Source organism: Bemisia tabaci, chromosome 4 (assembly GCF_918797505.1).
Source record: "Bemisia tabaci chromosome 4, PGI_BMITA_v3".
Classification (NCBI taxonomy): Eukaryota; Metazoa; Arthropoda; class Insecta; order Hemiptera; family Aleyrodidae; genus Bemisia; species Bemisia tabaci.
In genome coordinates, this window is record NC_092796.1 from 25,930,793 (window position 1) to 25,949,336 (window position 18,544).

Here is an 18,544-nt window from a genome sequence, read left to right on the forward strand (position 1 = left end):
TGTGAATTCGTAGTGGTTTTTCACGGGTAACACGGGCCCCGGTACCAGGGACCCAGTATCCCTCCCCTTGTGGCAGGCCTGATTATTCTGAAACTTCCGAGGTTTCTTAAATTTGCAGCAAACCTCTTTCAACATTTATTTATGAATGGAATTATGACACTTCCCTTGGAATTCTCTTAACCTGAAAACTTCCTAAATTGTATTCTCCTTTTAACAAAACGAAATTCACTCCAAGGAAATCTGTGGATTTACTTCCTAATATTACTTCAAAGACAATAGAAGGCGATTTTAAGGTTTCCGGCTGTGAGTTCAAGTTCAAAGGCTTTCTCCTTAAACTCCAGCCAAATGGAATGGTCTCCCAAGTGGTTAGTATCTAGTTCTTTTTATAGGGGAAAATACTTTAATATACCAAGGTATTATGCAGTCAAAATTAATCATATACACTCTGCTTTATAATAAAATAATTTATTGTGTACAAAATAAAGTTACAAGTGCAGTGTTATCTTCGCCCATAAGAAACTGTATATCCCATATTAATCATAAGGGTGTCTTTTAGTGCAGGGTGCAGTTTTTTCTCCATATATTTAGTGAGCAATGATCGGATTCCTCTGAGGAAAACTTCCTCCATTTCTTGGCTTACATTTGGACTAATATCCTCTCTACCCTCAGGACCATCAGTTTCCTCTCCTATCCGTTGAATTCCTCCCAGCTCCATTGGTTGGCAGTTGTAGGCATGAATACTTACAAAATTAGGATCTACAAATGTGGTAGATGTTTTAACATCTGTCCCAAAACCTGAACGCTTGGGGGTAGCTGTGAAACCGAGTCCTGCATGACGCAACCTGGAAATAAAAATAAATTATTCATATGAGGGTGAATTTGTATTTTTTACGACAAGTAGGTTCCTCGTTCAAGGCTCACATTCAGATATTGAAGCGATATAGTCCGCCGACTTTTTCAACGGCCAGGTTTCGATGCAAGTATACAACTATCCGTGTTGCATACTCGATCAATTGCGGGAGCTCCCGCTTTCTTAAATACAACGTATATGTCCGCGGTGTTAGTTCCTAAGGGTTTTCTAAGTTGCATTTCCAAGCGCGTTTACCATAATATCCTCGGAGTTCGGATTAAACGTGAAGCACTATGGAAACGTTGCCAAATGGTGCAAATTGCAGAAATGTAATCGATTAATTTGCGGGATTGAAATCCGTAATGCCGCATTCGTGGAAATGATTTTGTAGAAAATTTGCACTACTTGGTAACGCTGCCTTGGTACAACATGGCTCATTCGAATTTCTGAGGATAAAGTAGAAAACACGATTGTAAATGCAATGTAGAAAACCCTTGAGAACAATGATAAGACGCAGTAGTTCAGCACACTGCCGTATCCTGTGTCCTATGCGAAACTTTGTAGAACTTTGAAACTATTGGAGACTTAAACGAAAGACAGAAAAGTAGTAGCGAGCTGAACTGCCGTATATCTTACCATTGTTCTCAAGGGTTTTCTACGTTGCATTTACAATTCTATAAAACTCTCCAAGTTGGAATGAGCCGCATTCCATCACGGCGGCGTTGCCAAATAGTGCAAATTTTCCAGAAACAGCATTTCCACAATTGCATCGCGAATGACAATCCCGCAAACCACTATCGGTAACATTCCCGCAATTTGCACCATTTTGCAACGCTGCCATGGTGCCTCACGACTCATTCGAACTCCGAGGATTTTATGGTAAACACGATCGTAAACGCAACGTAGAATGCAGTTGAGAACTAAAACTGCGCTCGTACGTTGCGTTTAAGAAAGCCAGAGCGCCCGTAATTTTTCGTGTATGCAACACGGACATCCCGAGAACACGAATAGTTGCATCCAAACCTAGCCGTTCAAAAAGCCGCAGCGCCTTCAATTTTTTCCGCCTGTGATGACGAAATGTGTCCCTCTTTGCGCTCGTACGTCGTCATTGCACAAAGATAGGGCGGTTTGAATATTATGATCAAATTTAAAAAAGAATTAAGTAAATGAATGATATACATAAGTAAAATGGAAACTTCTCATACGGCAATTATTCGCCTGACTTCATCGGCAAGCACAACTGCTACCCTCTTCTAAATCTTCTCATTTAATTTGCTTGGAGATATGTACAAATCGTATCAAATTAATTATTCACATCTTCTGTATATGGCAGCGATGCCAAATAGTGCAATTTGTGAGACCGTTATCTATAAAAATGAGCAGACTCACGACTTATCGTGATCATCGCTATTTGCAGGGTGAGAGGATCTCTTGGATTTAAAAATCCCTGCCATATCCCAGGCTTTTCAGTGCTTTTTGGCATGGTGTCAGAGAAAAAATCTAATCACAAACAATTCTCAGCACGAAATCGTGAAAATGTCATCGGTCGTGATTAGCGAGATTGACATCCACCAAACCAAATGTTTTTGGCGGTGATTCGCGGAAATATGCACTATTTGGCAATGCTGCCATGATGCTACACGACTCATACGAATTTCGAGGATTGCATGGTAAACTCGATTATAAATGCAGAAAAGACAATACCCTTAGCATGACCGGAATTACCTACTGGCCGCCCATGGGCCGCCTGCATTTTGCCGCCCTCTTCTCATTCATTTCGAAACATCAATAAAAACCATCAAGTGAACGTGCCGGAGGGAGAAGGGTGCATAAAACGCGTTCACTTGTGTTGGACACATTTTTTGCGTAAGTCCTGTCAACATTAGTAGCAAAAGTTCACAGAACTTCGCGCGAAAGTTCAATGCCGTAAACCTATCACCTATCTCTGTGTGGACAAGGCCTTTCATTTGTAAGAAATGAACTAAAAAAATTAAGAAAGAACAAACATAAATGTGGTTTAATAATTTTAACTTCCGCCGCCGTGTCGCGCTGACCACACTGTGTTTGGCGCAATGCGTGAAGTATTCATGTAGTCTTGTAGGCACTGTGCGTTTTACGCCGCGCCGACCGCTGTTGACCGTACTGTGTTTGACGCAATGCGTGAAGTATTCATGCAGTCTCGTAGGCGCTAATATGTGTTACATGCCGACCGCCGCGCCGCGCCGAGGGCTTTTCCTTTTCATCTCAAGTCCTCGTCATCATTTTTCTCTGCGCCGCGCCGCTCCAGTCTAAATTACGTGTTTGGTTTCTCTCTCAACTCAACTAATTAAAGGTGCGCAGTCTTTTATATCACCGAAATACGACAAAAGTAGAAATTAATGATCTCTCAGGAAATGAGAAATTTTGTCACCTTTTCTTGTTTGTAATTTTATTCTGAATCCGATTTTTTTGTACCTGCATTTAAAAAAATTGCAAAATTTGCCGCTCTCTTATTTTGCCGCCATGGGCCGCGGGCCATGTGGCCACCCCCTTAATCCGGCCCTGACCCTTGGAACCAACGGTCGCAGCCAAACGTTGTGCTTAAGAAAGCCAGAGCGCCTGCAGTTTTGTCTGTATGCAACACGGACATCCAGAAAACACGCGAATAGTTGCATCCAGTGTCACTCTTTGCATTCGTATGTCGTCGTTGTACGAACAAGAGGGCTTATGTTACAGGAGGGAGGGGAGTTTGATTTAAAAAATCGATTTTTAGCGTCACATTTGTGTGACCGGGCGTTGGATTGGAAACCTAAACCCGACGCGCCAAGCCGTACCAGCCTCTGGCCTTGTTTATTTCAAATGCTCATAGCTTTATCAATAGGTATTGCGCTTTTTGACTTGAAATTTGGAGACGATATTTTTGAGAGCATTACACGTTGATTATCACCAAAAATCGCTGATATCGATATTAATCGCGTATTTTTTTGCTTTTCTAGAGAAAGTCTCTTACTGTAAGTTCCCCGTGCCCAAGCACGGCATAGGCCTGTAGTTAGGCTACTTTGCTAGATGGGCTAGGCTCCTCTATAGCACCGGGGGGTCTTAGGGGGAATTCACAACCCCTCCCCCCTGCACAAAGGGAAGTCCTGGGAGCCTTGCCCGGTAAATTTTTAAAGTTTACCTTTAATTACCTTTTTAATTTTTGGATCCATTTTTAAACTCTCGTAATGCGTTTTCCATGCGCAAAAATTACGCTGTTTCATATATTTTCCTCTCAAAGCACCTATGAATAGAAGGATTTAACAACTTTTTAGAAGCGTAGCGGGCTGTGCGATTATTATGGATTTGCCATTTTAACTTATAGAAAAGGATTGATAAACAGAGCGTTCGCAACGAACACTTTAATAATCGGTTCTTACCCATAGTTTCAAATGGGGATATATCAATAATCGATCATATGGACGTATTTCTATCAAACAGAACTTTGTGCAGGTGGGAAAGATGGGGTCTGCTCGTTAGTGCTCGGGTCATGAGAACGAATGGGAAATATAAAGCGCCAGTGACGAAGCCGTCGTTGCGGCTCCTCGTGGTGGGCATTAACTCATGAGCCCTGTTCACAACGCTCTTGGCACACGCCCATGGCTCATACACTTTGCACATAGTTCAGTTTGACAGAATATAAAATCCTGCTTTTCCAATTTAGCAAACAAAATTGTGAGTCAACTGATTGCGGCACCCATGTGCCATGGGCATGTGTCTATAGCGTTATGAACAGGGCTCATGAGTTAATGCCCACCACGAGGGGCTGCGACGACGGCTTCGTCACTGGCGCTTTATATTTCCCATTCATTCTTATGGCTCGAGCACTGACGAGCAGATCCCATCTTTCCCACCTGCACATAGTTCTGTTTGATAGAAATGCGTCCATTTACGCTTCGCCACTGCAGATTTTCTGTTTTTTTCCTCCATCTAGAATTTCTTGGGGGTCCAAATGATACTATTTTCGATCCTAGGGGGCAGGCCTGTCTGGACCCCTGTAGATTCCCATAATGCCCGGCCACATTATTTAAATGAATGACCCTGAACGAAGCTCTAGTCAATTTACGAAAAAGATGTAAAAGGCGCGCAATACGACGCGTAAGTCCGCAATCACATATCTCGTTTGCGGTGTCTAAAAATATCCGCCTCTATGTTATCTTTTTAAAGGAGAACAAATTTACATCATTCCTTGAAGTTTTTGCAGAATTTTCTTCGCACAGAGAGGAAAAATCACGGCAGTTTTAAAGAATTGCCATGGAGGAGTTTTCCGTTTAAAAAAGAAAGTATGGCAAGTCTGCGACGTCGCAAACCGAGTTATGTGATTGCCGACTTATACATGCCGCAATCACACGCTGAATTTAGCAGCTGAATATGGAAGTCAACAGTCATCGCCCAACGGCTGAAATTTAGCAAATTCGAGTTATTTTCATCCAGATGTGTATCAAATCTACTCGAATAGTTCAGACAAATCCAACATTAGTCCGATGGTTGCTGAGATCGTTGCTGAATTTGCGCGTCACGCGCAAAATTCAGGCATCGGCGATGCTTCCACATTCAACAATTCAGCTCCCACATTCAGCGTGTGATGGGCGTAAAACAATACTCGTAGCTCCACTGGATATGGAGGGGGTGATTACCTTAGAGTCATGTTGCACTTATCAGCTAAGGATGGCTTCCTGAGGACGGAGGACTCGTCGTAGAGCTTGACGGCGCCGGTGATGATGAGATCGTGGAAGAGGAGCTGGGTCTGGAGCATGTGGACATGCGGGTCGTAGCGGCACTTCTCGATGGAGGCCCAGGAGGACTTGGATGGCATCTTCACTTTCATGTCCGTCACGTACATCTCGAGCGGGGCCGAGCGGAGCGGCTGGTGGAGCGCGTAGCCGGACAGATCCAACAGGGGTCCGCTCCCACCGCCCCCGCTGCTCAAGCCGCTCCCGTTGGAGACGGAGCGCTTGGACGAGATCGAGCCCAGGGCCGACTCCAGCCGCGCGGTGCAGTGGTCCGCCCGACCCACGATGTTCACCGGCGCGGCGATGATCCGCGCATCTGAAACTGCAATCCGTACCCGAAGCTCAAATGGAAGGTTTTTAAAAACAAGGCATGGACGGAACTAGGGGGTAGGGGGGGGGGGGGGTCTGCAGCCATAGCAGACATAGATGACATAGGTTAAAAGGCAGAGTCTGATTGGTCGGCTATGTCTTATCGCTGCTTTGTCGTGCCCATGTCGGGTTGAACTCACGACAAAGCTATCGGCACCTCTTAAGTTTCCGACAGCGTGCCGTCCATTCCATCTGACAAAGGCACGATAAAGCAGCGATAAGACATAGCTGATCCATCACGCTCCGCCTTTTAACCTATGTCATCTATGTCGTCCCGACAAACACAAAATTTCAACAATCAGGCTGCTAGCCCCTTCCAAGAAATGTGAGGAATTCCTTTACGTAAGTGCGTGACATATTTTTCATCTTGGAAATGTCCATTGGATCAATTTTTCGGTGAAAACAGCTCAAAATTGCCCCTGAGACTACTCAATTCAGGGTTGTAAGGCTCCTGTAGTTTAGTGGTTGTAGCGCTAGCTCTATGATCGGGAGGTCCCGGGTTTGACTCCCGGCCTGCAGCCTGATTGTTGAAATTTTTTGTTTGTCGGGACGACATGGATGACATATGTTAAAAGGCGGAGCGTGATTGGTCGACTATGTCTTATCGCTGCTTTGTCGTTCTTATGTCGGGGTGAACTCACGACAAGCTAACGGCACCTCTAAAGTTTCCGACAGTATGTCGTCCATTCCACCTGACCTGCCTTGACTTGCCATTCAGCTGCCTTTTCAAGTTTTGAAAAGGAGGGGTGGCGATTTGGGCCATTTCCGGCCCCACCTAATCCGGGACTTTTTTTGCTGTGATTCGTTACGTATAAGTGTCAAGAGAAAGCATGCCAAGTTTCAGGCCGATCGGCCCAATATTCGGGGGGCAGGGGCCCCCCGAATTTTTAAGCGCAAAATCGGTTTTAATTTTGTAGCGCCGTCAATTTCGCTCGTATACAGATGAAAATTGGGTGTCAGGGGTAAAATTTTGCGTTCTTTCCATTTCCGCCGTCAAAATTGACACTGGGGCAAAATTAAGGGGGATTTTGGGGGGTTTTTCGCGTTTTTTCGCGTTTTTTACCAATTTTCTGCGGTTTTCATGCTTTAAGTCAGAGATTTTGAGCCAAACGACCACAGATTTGATTTCTACGCAAAAAATTACATAGGAACATAATGACCAACTAACACTCAACAGCGGATTTCTCTAGGAAAAACTGACCCATAAGTATGTGTTCACTCAGAAATTTTGAAAATAGCCATGTTTCGGGTACAGCCCAAGCTTGTAGCACTACCATATTCACATATGATACGCTCTAGGTCGACCCTGTTGATATTATCGGGAACTTGAAATGCTACCCGCTTGGGCGGAGGGTCGAATTCTCCTCAGAAACGAATAAAAAAGGCGATAAAATTACGTTTCACGTGAATTGTTGCGAGCGGAATGTTATTATATCGGCAACTTTCACCTCCAACTTATGTAATTTTTTGCGTGCTTTCCATTTCTGCCATGAAAATTGGCATCAAAGCAATTTTAAACGGGTTTTTTGGGGTTTTTTATCATTTTTTAATCATTTTTTACCAGTTTTTTCCGGTCTTTTGCGGTTTTCGTGTTTGAAACCTCATGTGGCATATCAGTTCTGTGGTTTCTTGGTTTTTACCGACATCAAGAAAAAGAGCCCCGAAGATTGTCATCCTCTTATGGAGACTGCCTAGAGGATGCTGCTTACTTATGGTCTGACGAGGATTCAGAATGAGAGATAAGGATTTTACACAACATTTCTTCTGCTATACGATTCATCCGTGACGTATTTTATGGATGTGATAGTAAACGTATTTTGAGGAAAATTAAAATTTGTGGTCGTTTGGCTCATTTGGTGAGGTTTCAAACATGAAAACCGCAAAAGACCGGAAAAAACTGGTAAAAAATGATTAAAAAATGATAAAAAACCCCAAAAAACCCGTTTAAAATTGCTTTGATGCCAATTTTCATGGCAGAAATGGAAAGCACGCAAAAAATTACATAAGTTGGAGGTGAAAGTTGCCGATATAATAACATTCCGCTCGCAACAATTCACGTGAAACGTAATTTTATCGCCTTTTTTATTCGTTTCTGAGGAGAATTCGACCCTCCGCCCAAGCGGGTAGCATTTCAAGTTCCCGATAATATCAACAGGGTCGACCTAGAGCGTATCATATGTGAATATGGTAGTGCTACAAGCTTGGGCTGTACCCGAAACATGGCTATTTTCAAAATTTCTGAGTGAACACATACTTATGGGTCAGTTTTTCCTAGAGAAATCCGCTGTTGAGTGTTAGTTGGTCATTATGTTCCTATGTAATTTTTTGCGTAGAAATCAAATCTGTGGTCGTTTGGCTCAAAATCTCTGACTTAAAGCATGAAAACCGCAGAAAATTGGTAAAAAACGCGAAAAAACGCGAAAAACCCCCCAAAATCCCCCTTAATTTTGCCCCAGTGTCAATTTTGACGGCGGAAATGGAAAGAACGCAAAATTTTACCCCTGACACCCAATTTTCATCTGTATACGAGCGAAATTGACGGCGCTACTAAATTAAAAACCGATTTTGCGCTTAAAAATTCGGGGGGCCCCTGCCCCCCGAATATTGGGCCGATCGGCCTGAAACTTGGCATGCTTTCTCTTGACACTTATACGTAACGAATCACAGCAAAAAAAGTCCCGGATTAGGTGGGGCCGGAAATGGCCCAAATCGCCACCCCTCCTTTGACAACTTTTGGACAATTTTTTTTGATAATTTCAGTTTTTTAGCCATGTGCAAATTTACCATGATACGCGTACATTTCATGGAAAATGAGAAAAATACGGCTGTGCCTTTTAATAATTATTATTTGCCCCTTCTTTGACTACCGAAAAAGTATTTTTCATATCATCCATGCTGGCTAAGAGCAAGTGCACGGAATCAATAAATCAAAGCACAACCAAAGCTTCAAAAGACCCATTAGAAGATTTTAAGAGATAGTAAGTAACTCTGAACAAAGGAAATTCAAGTGAAAATCTTTCCCACTTATGATAAAACAATAAACAGAGGAATGATAGGAATTAATTTGAAGGTAGCTCCTTACCTTGACTGTTACTTAACGATTCTATTTCTGATTTGATAGCACTCGTTGTTTCGTTATTTATGATGGCGTGGGTCAAATCAGGAAGTGTCATGGCTAGTAAAAACAGCCACACTTTGAAAGCCATTGCATGTAAATCTGAGTCAATGGATACTCTGAAACAGACATGATAAAGATTGACTTAGTAGTAGGCTAAACATTTAACCGAAGGATAACAGAGAGGCTGCGAACAGTCCGTTGTCGTCCTTTCTATTTCCTTTCAATGTCCATTGTTGTTCGGCGCACCTTTTTGGGGGCTCAAAAACACGATAATTGAAAATCATGCAGACGATTTAAGGAGAAAAATATGTATATTTTTTCTAACGTTGCAGATCGACAAAACACTCAGTCGCGTGTTGTCGATTTTGGTCTGTATCGAAGGAGCATACCTTCGTTTCACGGATTGCTTGGCGCGTGTCACTTTGCTGGAAGGTGAGAGACGTCAATGCGCCTTCATTTCTATCTTGTGCAACAAAGAGAACATTTAAACACAAATAGTTGCATCCATGTATTACTTTTTGTAAAGAACTGAAAATTTGTGGCGCGGTAAATTTTATTTTGCATTTCATTTTAGTTTACGAGTATGTTTTAGTTTATGTTAAAAAGTTTTTCGAGAACCCCCCACGAAAAGATCACAAAATACAACTCTCTAATGGTAGCAATATTAAAGAGCTGAAATGTTTCAACGTGTATTAACGTGCGTCCGCAGTAATTGTTGTTACGAATATGTTGTGCGTGCTGATCTCAGTTTACTTACTTGGCCTACTGACAGTTTACGTTTCATGTGCAAAAGTAGAGAACCCTAATGGAGAATAACAGAAGTGAGATTGGATGAATCGCTCAATCCCACTTCGTTCGTTCTCCGACAAATTGCGCTACTTGCGCACATAAAACGCCTTCAGAGAGTCAAGTATGAAATGAGCTGAAATTAGTACGCATAACATATTCGAAACAACAATTGCTGCAGACGCAGCAGAAGGCGAGTTGTTCAGTTAAAAAAAAAAGAGTACGATAGGTAGTCTGCATGTAACGCAGCGCCGGATTAAGGGAGTGGCCTTAAGGACGCGTGCATTGGCAAATCTACAGGGGGCGGCAAATTTTGCATTTTTTTTTAAATGTAGGTATAAAAAAAAATTGGATTTAGAAAAAAAAAATTACAAACGAGAGAAGGCGACAAAATCTCTCATTTCCTGAGAGTATAATAATCTCTAATTTTGTCGTCTTTCAGAAAGACAAGAGACAGCACCTTTAATTATTCAAGTTAAGAGAGAAACCGAATAGTTAAAACACGCAATTTGGCCCGGAACGGCGCGACTTAGAGAGAAATGATGACGAGGACTTGAGATGAAAAGGAGAAGCCCTCGGCGCGGCGATCGGCATATAACACATATTAGCGACACAAAGACTGCACGAATACTTCACGCATTGCATCAAACAGAGAGCGGTCATTGCGGTCAGCGTAAAACGGATAGCGCCTACAAGACTGCGTGAATACTTCGCGCATTGCGTCAAACACAGTGCGTTCAGCAGCGGTCGCGTCGGCGTGAAACTCACAGCGCCTACAAGACTGTCGGAATACTTCACGCATTGCGCCAAACACGGTGCGGTCACTCGGTCAGCGCGGCGCGGCGGCGGAAGTTAAAATCATTAATCCACATTTATGTTTGTTCTTTCATAATTTTTTCGTTCATTTCTTATGAATGGAAGGCCTTGTCCACACAGAGATAGGTTTACGAAACCTAACTTTCGCACAAAGTTCCGTGAACTTTTGCTAGTAGTGTTGACAGGGCTTTCCCAAAAAATGTGTCCAACACGAGTAAACGCGTCTTATGCACCCTTCCCCCGCTGGCACGTTCACTTGATGGTTCTTATTGATGTTTCAAAACTAATGAGAAGGGGGCGGCAAAATACAGGCGGCCCATGGGCGGCAAGTAGGTAAATCCGGCCCTGATGTAGGTAACGAGAGGGTGTGTATTCGAACACGAATCGAACGAAAAATAAAAACGTGAACCGATCAACACTGATTCAAGGGAGAAATAAACACAAAAAACTGATCAAAATCGGAAGAAAACTTGCATTTACTATGAAAATTTTAAATTGCGATTTCTCGAAATTAGGATCAGCCAAGATTTTGATGTTTCGCGATTTTATGTATCCCCACGCACGAGCACGTACCATAGAATCACCCCTTGCAAACCGTTTTTGGGTACATTTTTATCGCATTTTTTTTTTCTTCAAGACCACTGTGTGATGGTACATTATCCTAAATTCCCTGAAACTCGGACCAGTCTACAGCTCATCAGATGCATACGTATATTCTATTGAGAGATAAATGCAATTTGACCATGAACTATCTTGGAGTAATTCTGAAACCTTCATGCAGGTCCGCCACATCCTATCTCGGGCCCTGGTACCAGTTTTAAGGCCCGGGCCTCCAGCACAGAGGGGGTCTGGGGGCCTCCCCTGGGAAATTTTTAAAATTTTAAATCTACTTGTATTGGACGCATTTTGAAGCTCCCATGACGGAGATTTTCCATCAATTTCTGCAGATTAGTTACGTTTTTTTTTTTTACTTTTAGCACAACATACTTTCGGATTGTTGCATTCAAAACACCTGGAAATTTTTTTCGGGAGGGGGGTCAGATGATACTATTTTCAATTCTAGGGTGATCCAAGCCTTCCTGGACTCCTCTTTCGTATGTCTACGGCAAGGAAGTTGAGCCATTGAACTCGCGGATGCCCAGACTGGAGACTCTTAGCATCCGACAACGGAAGAAAATGAAACGCAGTTACTAAAAGTATCAATTTATACTACAAATCTTGAAAATAGATAGAAATCTTCAAAGCAGTAAGGAAAATTCCACAGTGCCCCAGCATTTTTTGAAAATTTATTCACCTTTTGCGAAATTTTTAGGGTAATTTTTCACTTTTCCTTACGAGACAAGGGTTACATCTGAATTCGTAGTGGTTTTTCACCAGTGGCACGGGCCCCTCCAGGGCCGGCCCCGGAACCGGGACCCAGTATCCCCCCCCCCCCCCCTTGTGGCGGGCCTGCCCTCATGAACAGATGTCGCGGAACGCAGTTTCAAATCCAGTATTTTCACTGAGACCATAATTTTGGAGTTATGTTTCAAATTACGTACTTTACCATTAGATTTTTTAATCGAGCATCTTACGTGACTTACTATATAGAATTATGTAAATTTAGGGGATTTTTGAAAGAAAAAAAAGTATTTAAAATTTATAAATTATACGAATACATGAAAGACCCTCAGAGGCGAGATCCTGAAGAAAAAGGTTTGAACTCAATTTAACAGCAACCTTGAAGCAAACGGCAAAGAAGAATAAGGGGGTTTGGTTCAGGGTAGCAAAATTTCATGAAAAATAAAATCTCGAAATTTCACGTGAAATATTTCATGAAATTTCAGAAATTTATGAAAGATGTTGAAAAATACCAGTTCCTTTTCATGTTTCGCGAAATGTAAAAATTGTGAGTTTCCTATTTTTGTGTGTTTGATTGCGGGTTGCATACTCTAGCTCCTCTAAAATATGAAATATTTCACAGCCTCGTGAAATTTCATGAAATATTTCACTGAAATTTCCAATCTTTCGTTTCCTTCTTTCGTTTCATGCCACCTTGGTTTGATTACCAGGAGAAAAAGGAGGTGGTCTACGGAGAGTGAATGAACCTCCAATTTAAGCCATGTACTCGAAAAGTTGAATCCACAGTGCTCATGAGAAGTTTGAATCAGTGGCGTGGCCTGAATGATCGATTATCGATATTTCCCCATTTAAAGCTGTGATAAAGAATCGATCATTAAGGTGTTCGCTGCGAACACCCTGTCAATCGATCCTTTACCACAGGTTTAAATGGCAGATCAATCGATATATCGCAAAGCACGCTACGCCTCTGGTTTGAATCACTTTCACATAACCGGCGCGGCGCGCTGGCTACACAAGCCATTGTGTATGCCAAAGAGAGTGGAACTTCCCACCGAAACAGTCAGATTGAGCATCATCCCACCACACTAATCCGGAGGAGTTTAACGGGCGGGAATTTAAGTTTCTGTAGTTGGATGGCAACGTTCGAAGGGTGTACTGTAGCTTCGCTGGGATCGCGCGCAAAATCTTCAGCAGGGAGCAGTGTATCCTCAGATTGGACTCAACCCTCCCATAGAGAAAACAAAGGAGATTTTTGCCATAGAGAAAAAAAGGTGTTTGCATTTCGGGCATCTTGGAATTTTTTTGATCACGTAGGTCGGTACTGAGATTTTTATCATCGATTTTCTTGGAAATTGTGTAGTTTATGGAAGAAACGCATTCTACATAAAAAGTTGGAAATTATATCATAAGTTGATTTAAACAAAAATTCGGACGTTATGGTCTGTTTTTCATACTTCGAATTCCAGATTTTGCTGACCAGGTTGTACCGACCTACGTCACAGGGTACACACTCCTCAAGATGCAAACACCTCCTTTTTTACTTTCTCGCTACCCCAGTTTCTCTATGGGTTTTTGCATCTCGGGCATCTTGGATTCTTTTGATGACGTAGGTCGGTACGGACGAGTTTTATCATCGATTTTCTTGGAAATGGTGTAGTTTATGGAAACAAGTCATTCTATTTTAAAGTGTTTGAAATTATATCATGAGTTGATTTAAGCAAAAAAAATCGTCCGTTCACTTCGAATTCCGGATTTTGCTGGTCAGATTGTACCGACCTACGTCACGGGGTAAACAATCCCTAAGATGCAAACACCTCTTTTTTCTCTATGCTGTACTTCAACGCGGTGTTAAAATCACTCTGGGATATTCGAATTTAAGAACGGTTACACTTCCGGCAGCAGTACAGAAGCTTCCGTTTTTCCCACGAAAGAACGTAACTGCGTCTCTATGTTGCCAAATTTCCCCTTGCAGACTGCATTTTTACCGGGAGAATCTTCGGCATTTCCAATGGAAAATTATCTGACTTTTCTTCGAATCTCATTTAAAAATCATATACAATTTGAGAGGAAATTGTATTGAACGTAAACACATGGGGTAAATCATCAAGGATGCAGAGAGCCTTCTCCTCCGCCGCCGCCGAAGATTTCTTGTTCATGCGTTGGTAACTTCAGCATCTATACCAGAAAGTCGAAGAATAGTAACTGGAAAGTTTGGCTTTTAATCGCTGATTGGATGCATCGACGTGTTTTTCGAAAAATATTATGTATGCTTCAGATCATAACAAGGTGGTGAAATTGTGTTAGGTCCACACCATTTTGCGGGAAGCAAGGCTAAAAATTCTAAACATTTCAATTGAAGTCAAGAAGATCTCTAATTGGACTACATTTTGCAATTTGGAACAATAAATGCTGGCCCGGTTTAAAAACAACGTATGTGCCATTAGTTTCCCTATGCACTAAGTGTTTTTCCAGAAGAGCCAGAATTTATAGTTCCGAATTGCAAAATGCAGTCTAATTGGTATCAGCACAAGACGATCAAACGCGTAAGTGACGACGACAAAAATCGAGAGAAGGTCAAGGCTATAACTGCGAATTCAATGGGGACAAGATCATCACTCATCAATTTGTCCCCCTACTTCAAGTTCCCTTTCCGATTCGCATGACCCCGATTTTGGAAAATGCGTTAAGACGGTGACAATCGATTTTTCAGTGCGCTTACGCGGCGGCGTCGCGGTTACTCGGTGCCACTTTCGCTCATTATCAGTATCCGAGCTGTTGATTTGTGTGCAGTCGAAGCCAAACCGCAGACGGCGGAATGAACCTCAGTTAACCACTGCAAGATTTGCCACAGAGTGGAGCCACAATCAAAATTGGCAAGAAAATCCGGTCATCACTCCAGAGATTGTGGTGTTACACGGTAGTGAAACTTCCAATCACTACATGAAACACTTTTTTTCTGGAGCGATCTGCACTAAATGTGTGGCACTTTCTTGAATTTTCATTTGTGGACGATTGCTGGGGTTTTAAACTCTCTTATTTGATTCGCTGATCTGTTTGCACCGATGAAAATTCGCAAGTGATTCTAGCTTGCTGCGAGGAATAAGTTCAAATTAGGGACAGTTATATTTTAAAATGATATTCACCTGAAACTTAAGTTCAGATGGAAGGACCACTAGACATTATAGGGTGAGCCATAAGAAGAAGAAGAAAAAAAATACTCTTGAAAGCGTTTACGGCTAACGGGGATATTTTTTAGAATAAAAATAATGAACATTCGTCCTAATTTCATCAAAAGTTTATAATTTTTCGAAGTTCTGGATTGAGAATTCTCATATTCGCCTTTTTTCTGCGCTGCCTGAAAGCATCTGAACTGATTAGAGAATTTTGCCGTCTTGGCGATATCTCGTGTAGTTTAAAGTGATCAAATGTATAAGGTACAGAATTTTTGCCACTGTGACATACTCGCAGCCATAACGAGCCGCACTCATTGCAAATCGCGTTTTTCGCTTTTGATGCATCTGTGCTTCACCTGTGCAAAGCATACATGCATGCCGTTAAATGTTTTAAAAATTGTATACGAACACACATTTTTTAGTAATTTTACATTATTAGTCAAGTTTACCTTCAAAAAGTATCTACAAATCCTTGTTTGCGGCAACTTTGCCACTATGTCACATACAAAGTTGTTCCAACTTAATAGATGGAAGATTACATAGTGAGCTGTTTATCAAACAACGTAAAGTATCAATTTCAATATCTAAGCAAGTGCCATCTATTGAAAATATACGAGGGTCATTAAGTAAGGTATGACAATTTCCAAGTAAAGGATATGGTCATGGCATAATCTTTTGCATTCTATTTCAGTACTATAGACGGTTTGAAAGCTGATTTCCATCAAGTTCTTCCCGTTTTTTTTAAAGATTGATTGGAAATATTGTGGATTCAATTGGAACTGATAATGACGGTGCAACTCAACGAAAGTTCGAGATCTGACAGCGGAGAATAGCAAAATTGCGGAAACCCGCCAATTCCGCTCCTGAAGTGGCATGTGCCAAAATCTGAGCGTTCTCTCGCCGCAACGACTCGGTTGCAGGGTTTTTCGTGGGCGCCAGAAGCCGCAAAAAAACGTTTCATGAAGGTTTCGTGCCTTAAAAATTTGATCCTGCTGTACCACACAAGATACGGAGACGGCAAAATGAAGGAGTCACTTCAGAGACTTAAACGCAGCGCAAAAAAGTAGGCGTACCGATAAATGCGACTTGCTCGATGCATGGAGACCTTATTATGTAAAAATTGAACCACACCAAAGACTTTTGGATCTTTAGTGGTGCACATTTGTGCTTTGCCTGTAACTTCGATGGACGAAAAACGCGATTTGTGAAGAGTGCGACTTCATGTGCGGCTGTGAAGAAGGCGTAGTTGCGGAGGATTTGTAAACACTTTTTTTTTATGAGTGTGAGGAAACTGCGCTAATCATGTGAAAACACGCAAAAAATTATGTCTGAGGACAAATTTTCAGATCTCTAGGGGACCTTTGTATCTCGCAAGCCACTTGGATCGGCAAAAATCGCGATTTGCGGTGAATACGACTGGTTACAGTTGCGAATATCTATAGCTATATAGAAGTGTAAATAAGAGTTTTCGAAAATTGTTCTCAAGAAAACTGTACAAACCACGTGAAATTATGCGGAAAATTATGAATTTAGACAAATTTTCAGACCTTCAGCCGCACGCGTTCATATACGTCACGGAACCTGCCTAGGAGAAGGTTTGGTTTAACTTTTTTTTGCAGTGATTCTGTTTCAAATGCATCATTCTAGTCACACCATTAACGTTGCAGCTTAATGCAAAGTTATGACAACGAAATGCTGACAGATACCTGGATGCGAGTTACACACTTGGCAATTTTTTCTGCGTTAGGTCCTGTTCCTAAGGCGCGGGATCCCTGTTTCGGTTTCCTGGAACACGACAAACGGTCACTTGGAGGATGAAGTTAAAGCACAAAAAAGGGGGTCAAATTTACTCACACTGCGGGAGGGATGCGGGCAAGGCGATTTTTGGCGGGAAAAACGGCGCGAGTTGTCGGGGCACTCGGACTGGCGAGGAGGAAAGCACAAGTGTGAGCCAACGGCGGACGCTAGATCGAGGTTGTGAGATTCGACTGAGCTCCGTTCCGTTCATCCGTTGTTGATGGAGATGCTACGTTACGGTGCGCCGCTTCGCTCCGGCGACGTGAGTGCCTCGATGCCAAATTCGGCCCTCAAAGCATTGGTCTAGGGAAACGTACCCTAAGGAATACACGGAGAAAAAAATCCTCGTGCGTGGGACCCGAAGTTTAGGTCAAATGGATCTCTGAAGTTTTCGGATTGAGCATCTGAACACTTTAGGTCTAGTTGTCGAGGTTCGGATCGCACATCTGAAACTTCAGTTCTTACATCTGAAGTACTTCAGATGTGAGAACTGAAGTTTTTCGGATGTGAGAACCGAAGTTTTTCGGATGTGAGAACCGAAGTTTTTCGGATGTGAAAATCGAAGTACTTCAGATGTATAAGAACTGAAGTTTCAGATGTGTGATCCAAACCTCAGCAGCTGGACCTAAAGTGTTCAGATGCTCAATCCGAAAACTTCAGAGATCCATATGACCTAAACTTCGGGTCCCACGCACGAAGTTTTTTTCTCCGTGTAGTAATATCAGTCACAACAGAGACGTGTCTCATTTGTTTTGATGGTGAAACTAAAAAAAAACACGCACTCCAATTTGCGACATTACAAATTTCTTTAAAAAAATATAATTTCATGAAGATCTAAGCCCCCGGTGCGTACACGATGAAAACACCCTGAAATGTTAAGGGGCGGAGTGGCCAAGGTGGTATTGGGGCGATCGGCCCTCTGAACTTGACAAGAAGGCCCTCGAAAGCTCATTTTGGGAAGTTTTAACTCAATAAGGGGTCCCTTGTGACCCTTACGGTTCACTAGGGTATGTTTTAGCCCATTCTAATTTTTTGTAGCAATTGATCAAGTTTATTTGAATTTCAACATTATAGAGATTCTGCAAGTGCCTTTGATAGACTTGACCTCTTGGTAGGCATATTAAAAATTTGAATGGTTGCAAGTAAACACCGAATTCGTCAAATAAATAAATAAAAAAAAATGAAAAATCCGTCGTATGATGAACCCTAGATACTGCTCACCTTTGAAAATTTTGACTAGGATGGAATGACTATTTTTTAATATTTGTTACTTCCGTATCACGGGCCGTTTGCTTTTAATCTAGTCATTTTTGAAAAATTATAAAAAAATAGTCAAATATGCAAATTATGAGGGATTTTAACATTTGTTTGGGGAAGAGTCCCTAGACCACCAGGGGAACCCCCAAATCCACTTCTGGAGAGGTCTATCCCCCAGAAAATCTCGAGCCAGTTCACCCCTGCCAATGATGATCTTATGGGATAATTTTCATGATTCAAAAACTAATGGAGCCAGAAAAAACCCTTATGACTATAAGAGGAAATTCAG

General features: G+C 42.1%; 1 protein-coding gene across 2 annotated transcripts; it reads right to left on the reverse strand.

Moving 5' to 3' along the window:
• Nucleotides 1-449: 449 nt before the first annotated feature.
• On the reverse strand, nt 450-17,387 carry LOC109032789 (uncharacterized). Of its 2 annotated transcripts, none has more exons than XM_019045084.2 (4): nt 16,908-17,387; nt 9,050-9,201; nt 5,503-5,920; nt 450-842 (listed from the first exon to the last, which is right to left on the reverse strand). In XM_019045084.2, exons 2-4 carry the CDS (start codon nt 9,171-9,173, stop codon nt 500-502), a joined length of 885 nt encoding a protein of 294 aa, XP_018900629.2. In that variant the 5' UTR covers nt 9,174-9,201; nt 16,908-17,387; the 3' UTR covers nt 450-499. The 2 variants fall into 2 exon arrangements, with proteins under 2 accessions (XP_018900629.2, XP_018900628.2); XM_019045083.2 differs by having other exon boundaries at nt 17,056-17,386.
• Between the last annotated feature and the right edge of the window lie 1,157 nt (nt 17,388-18,544).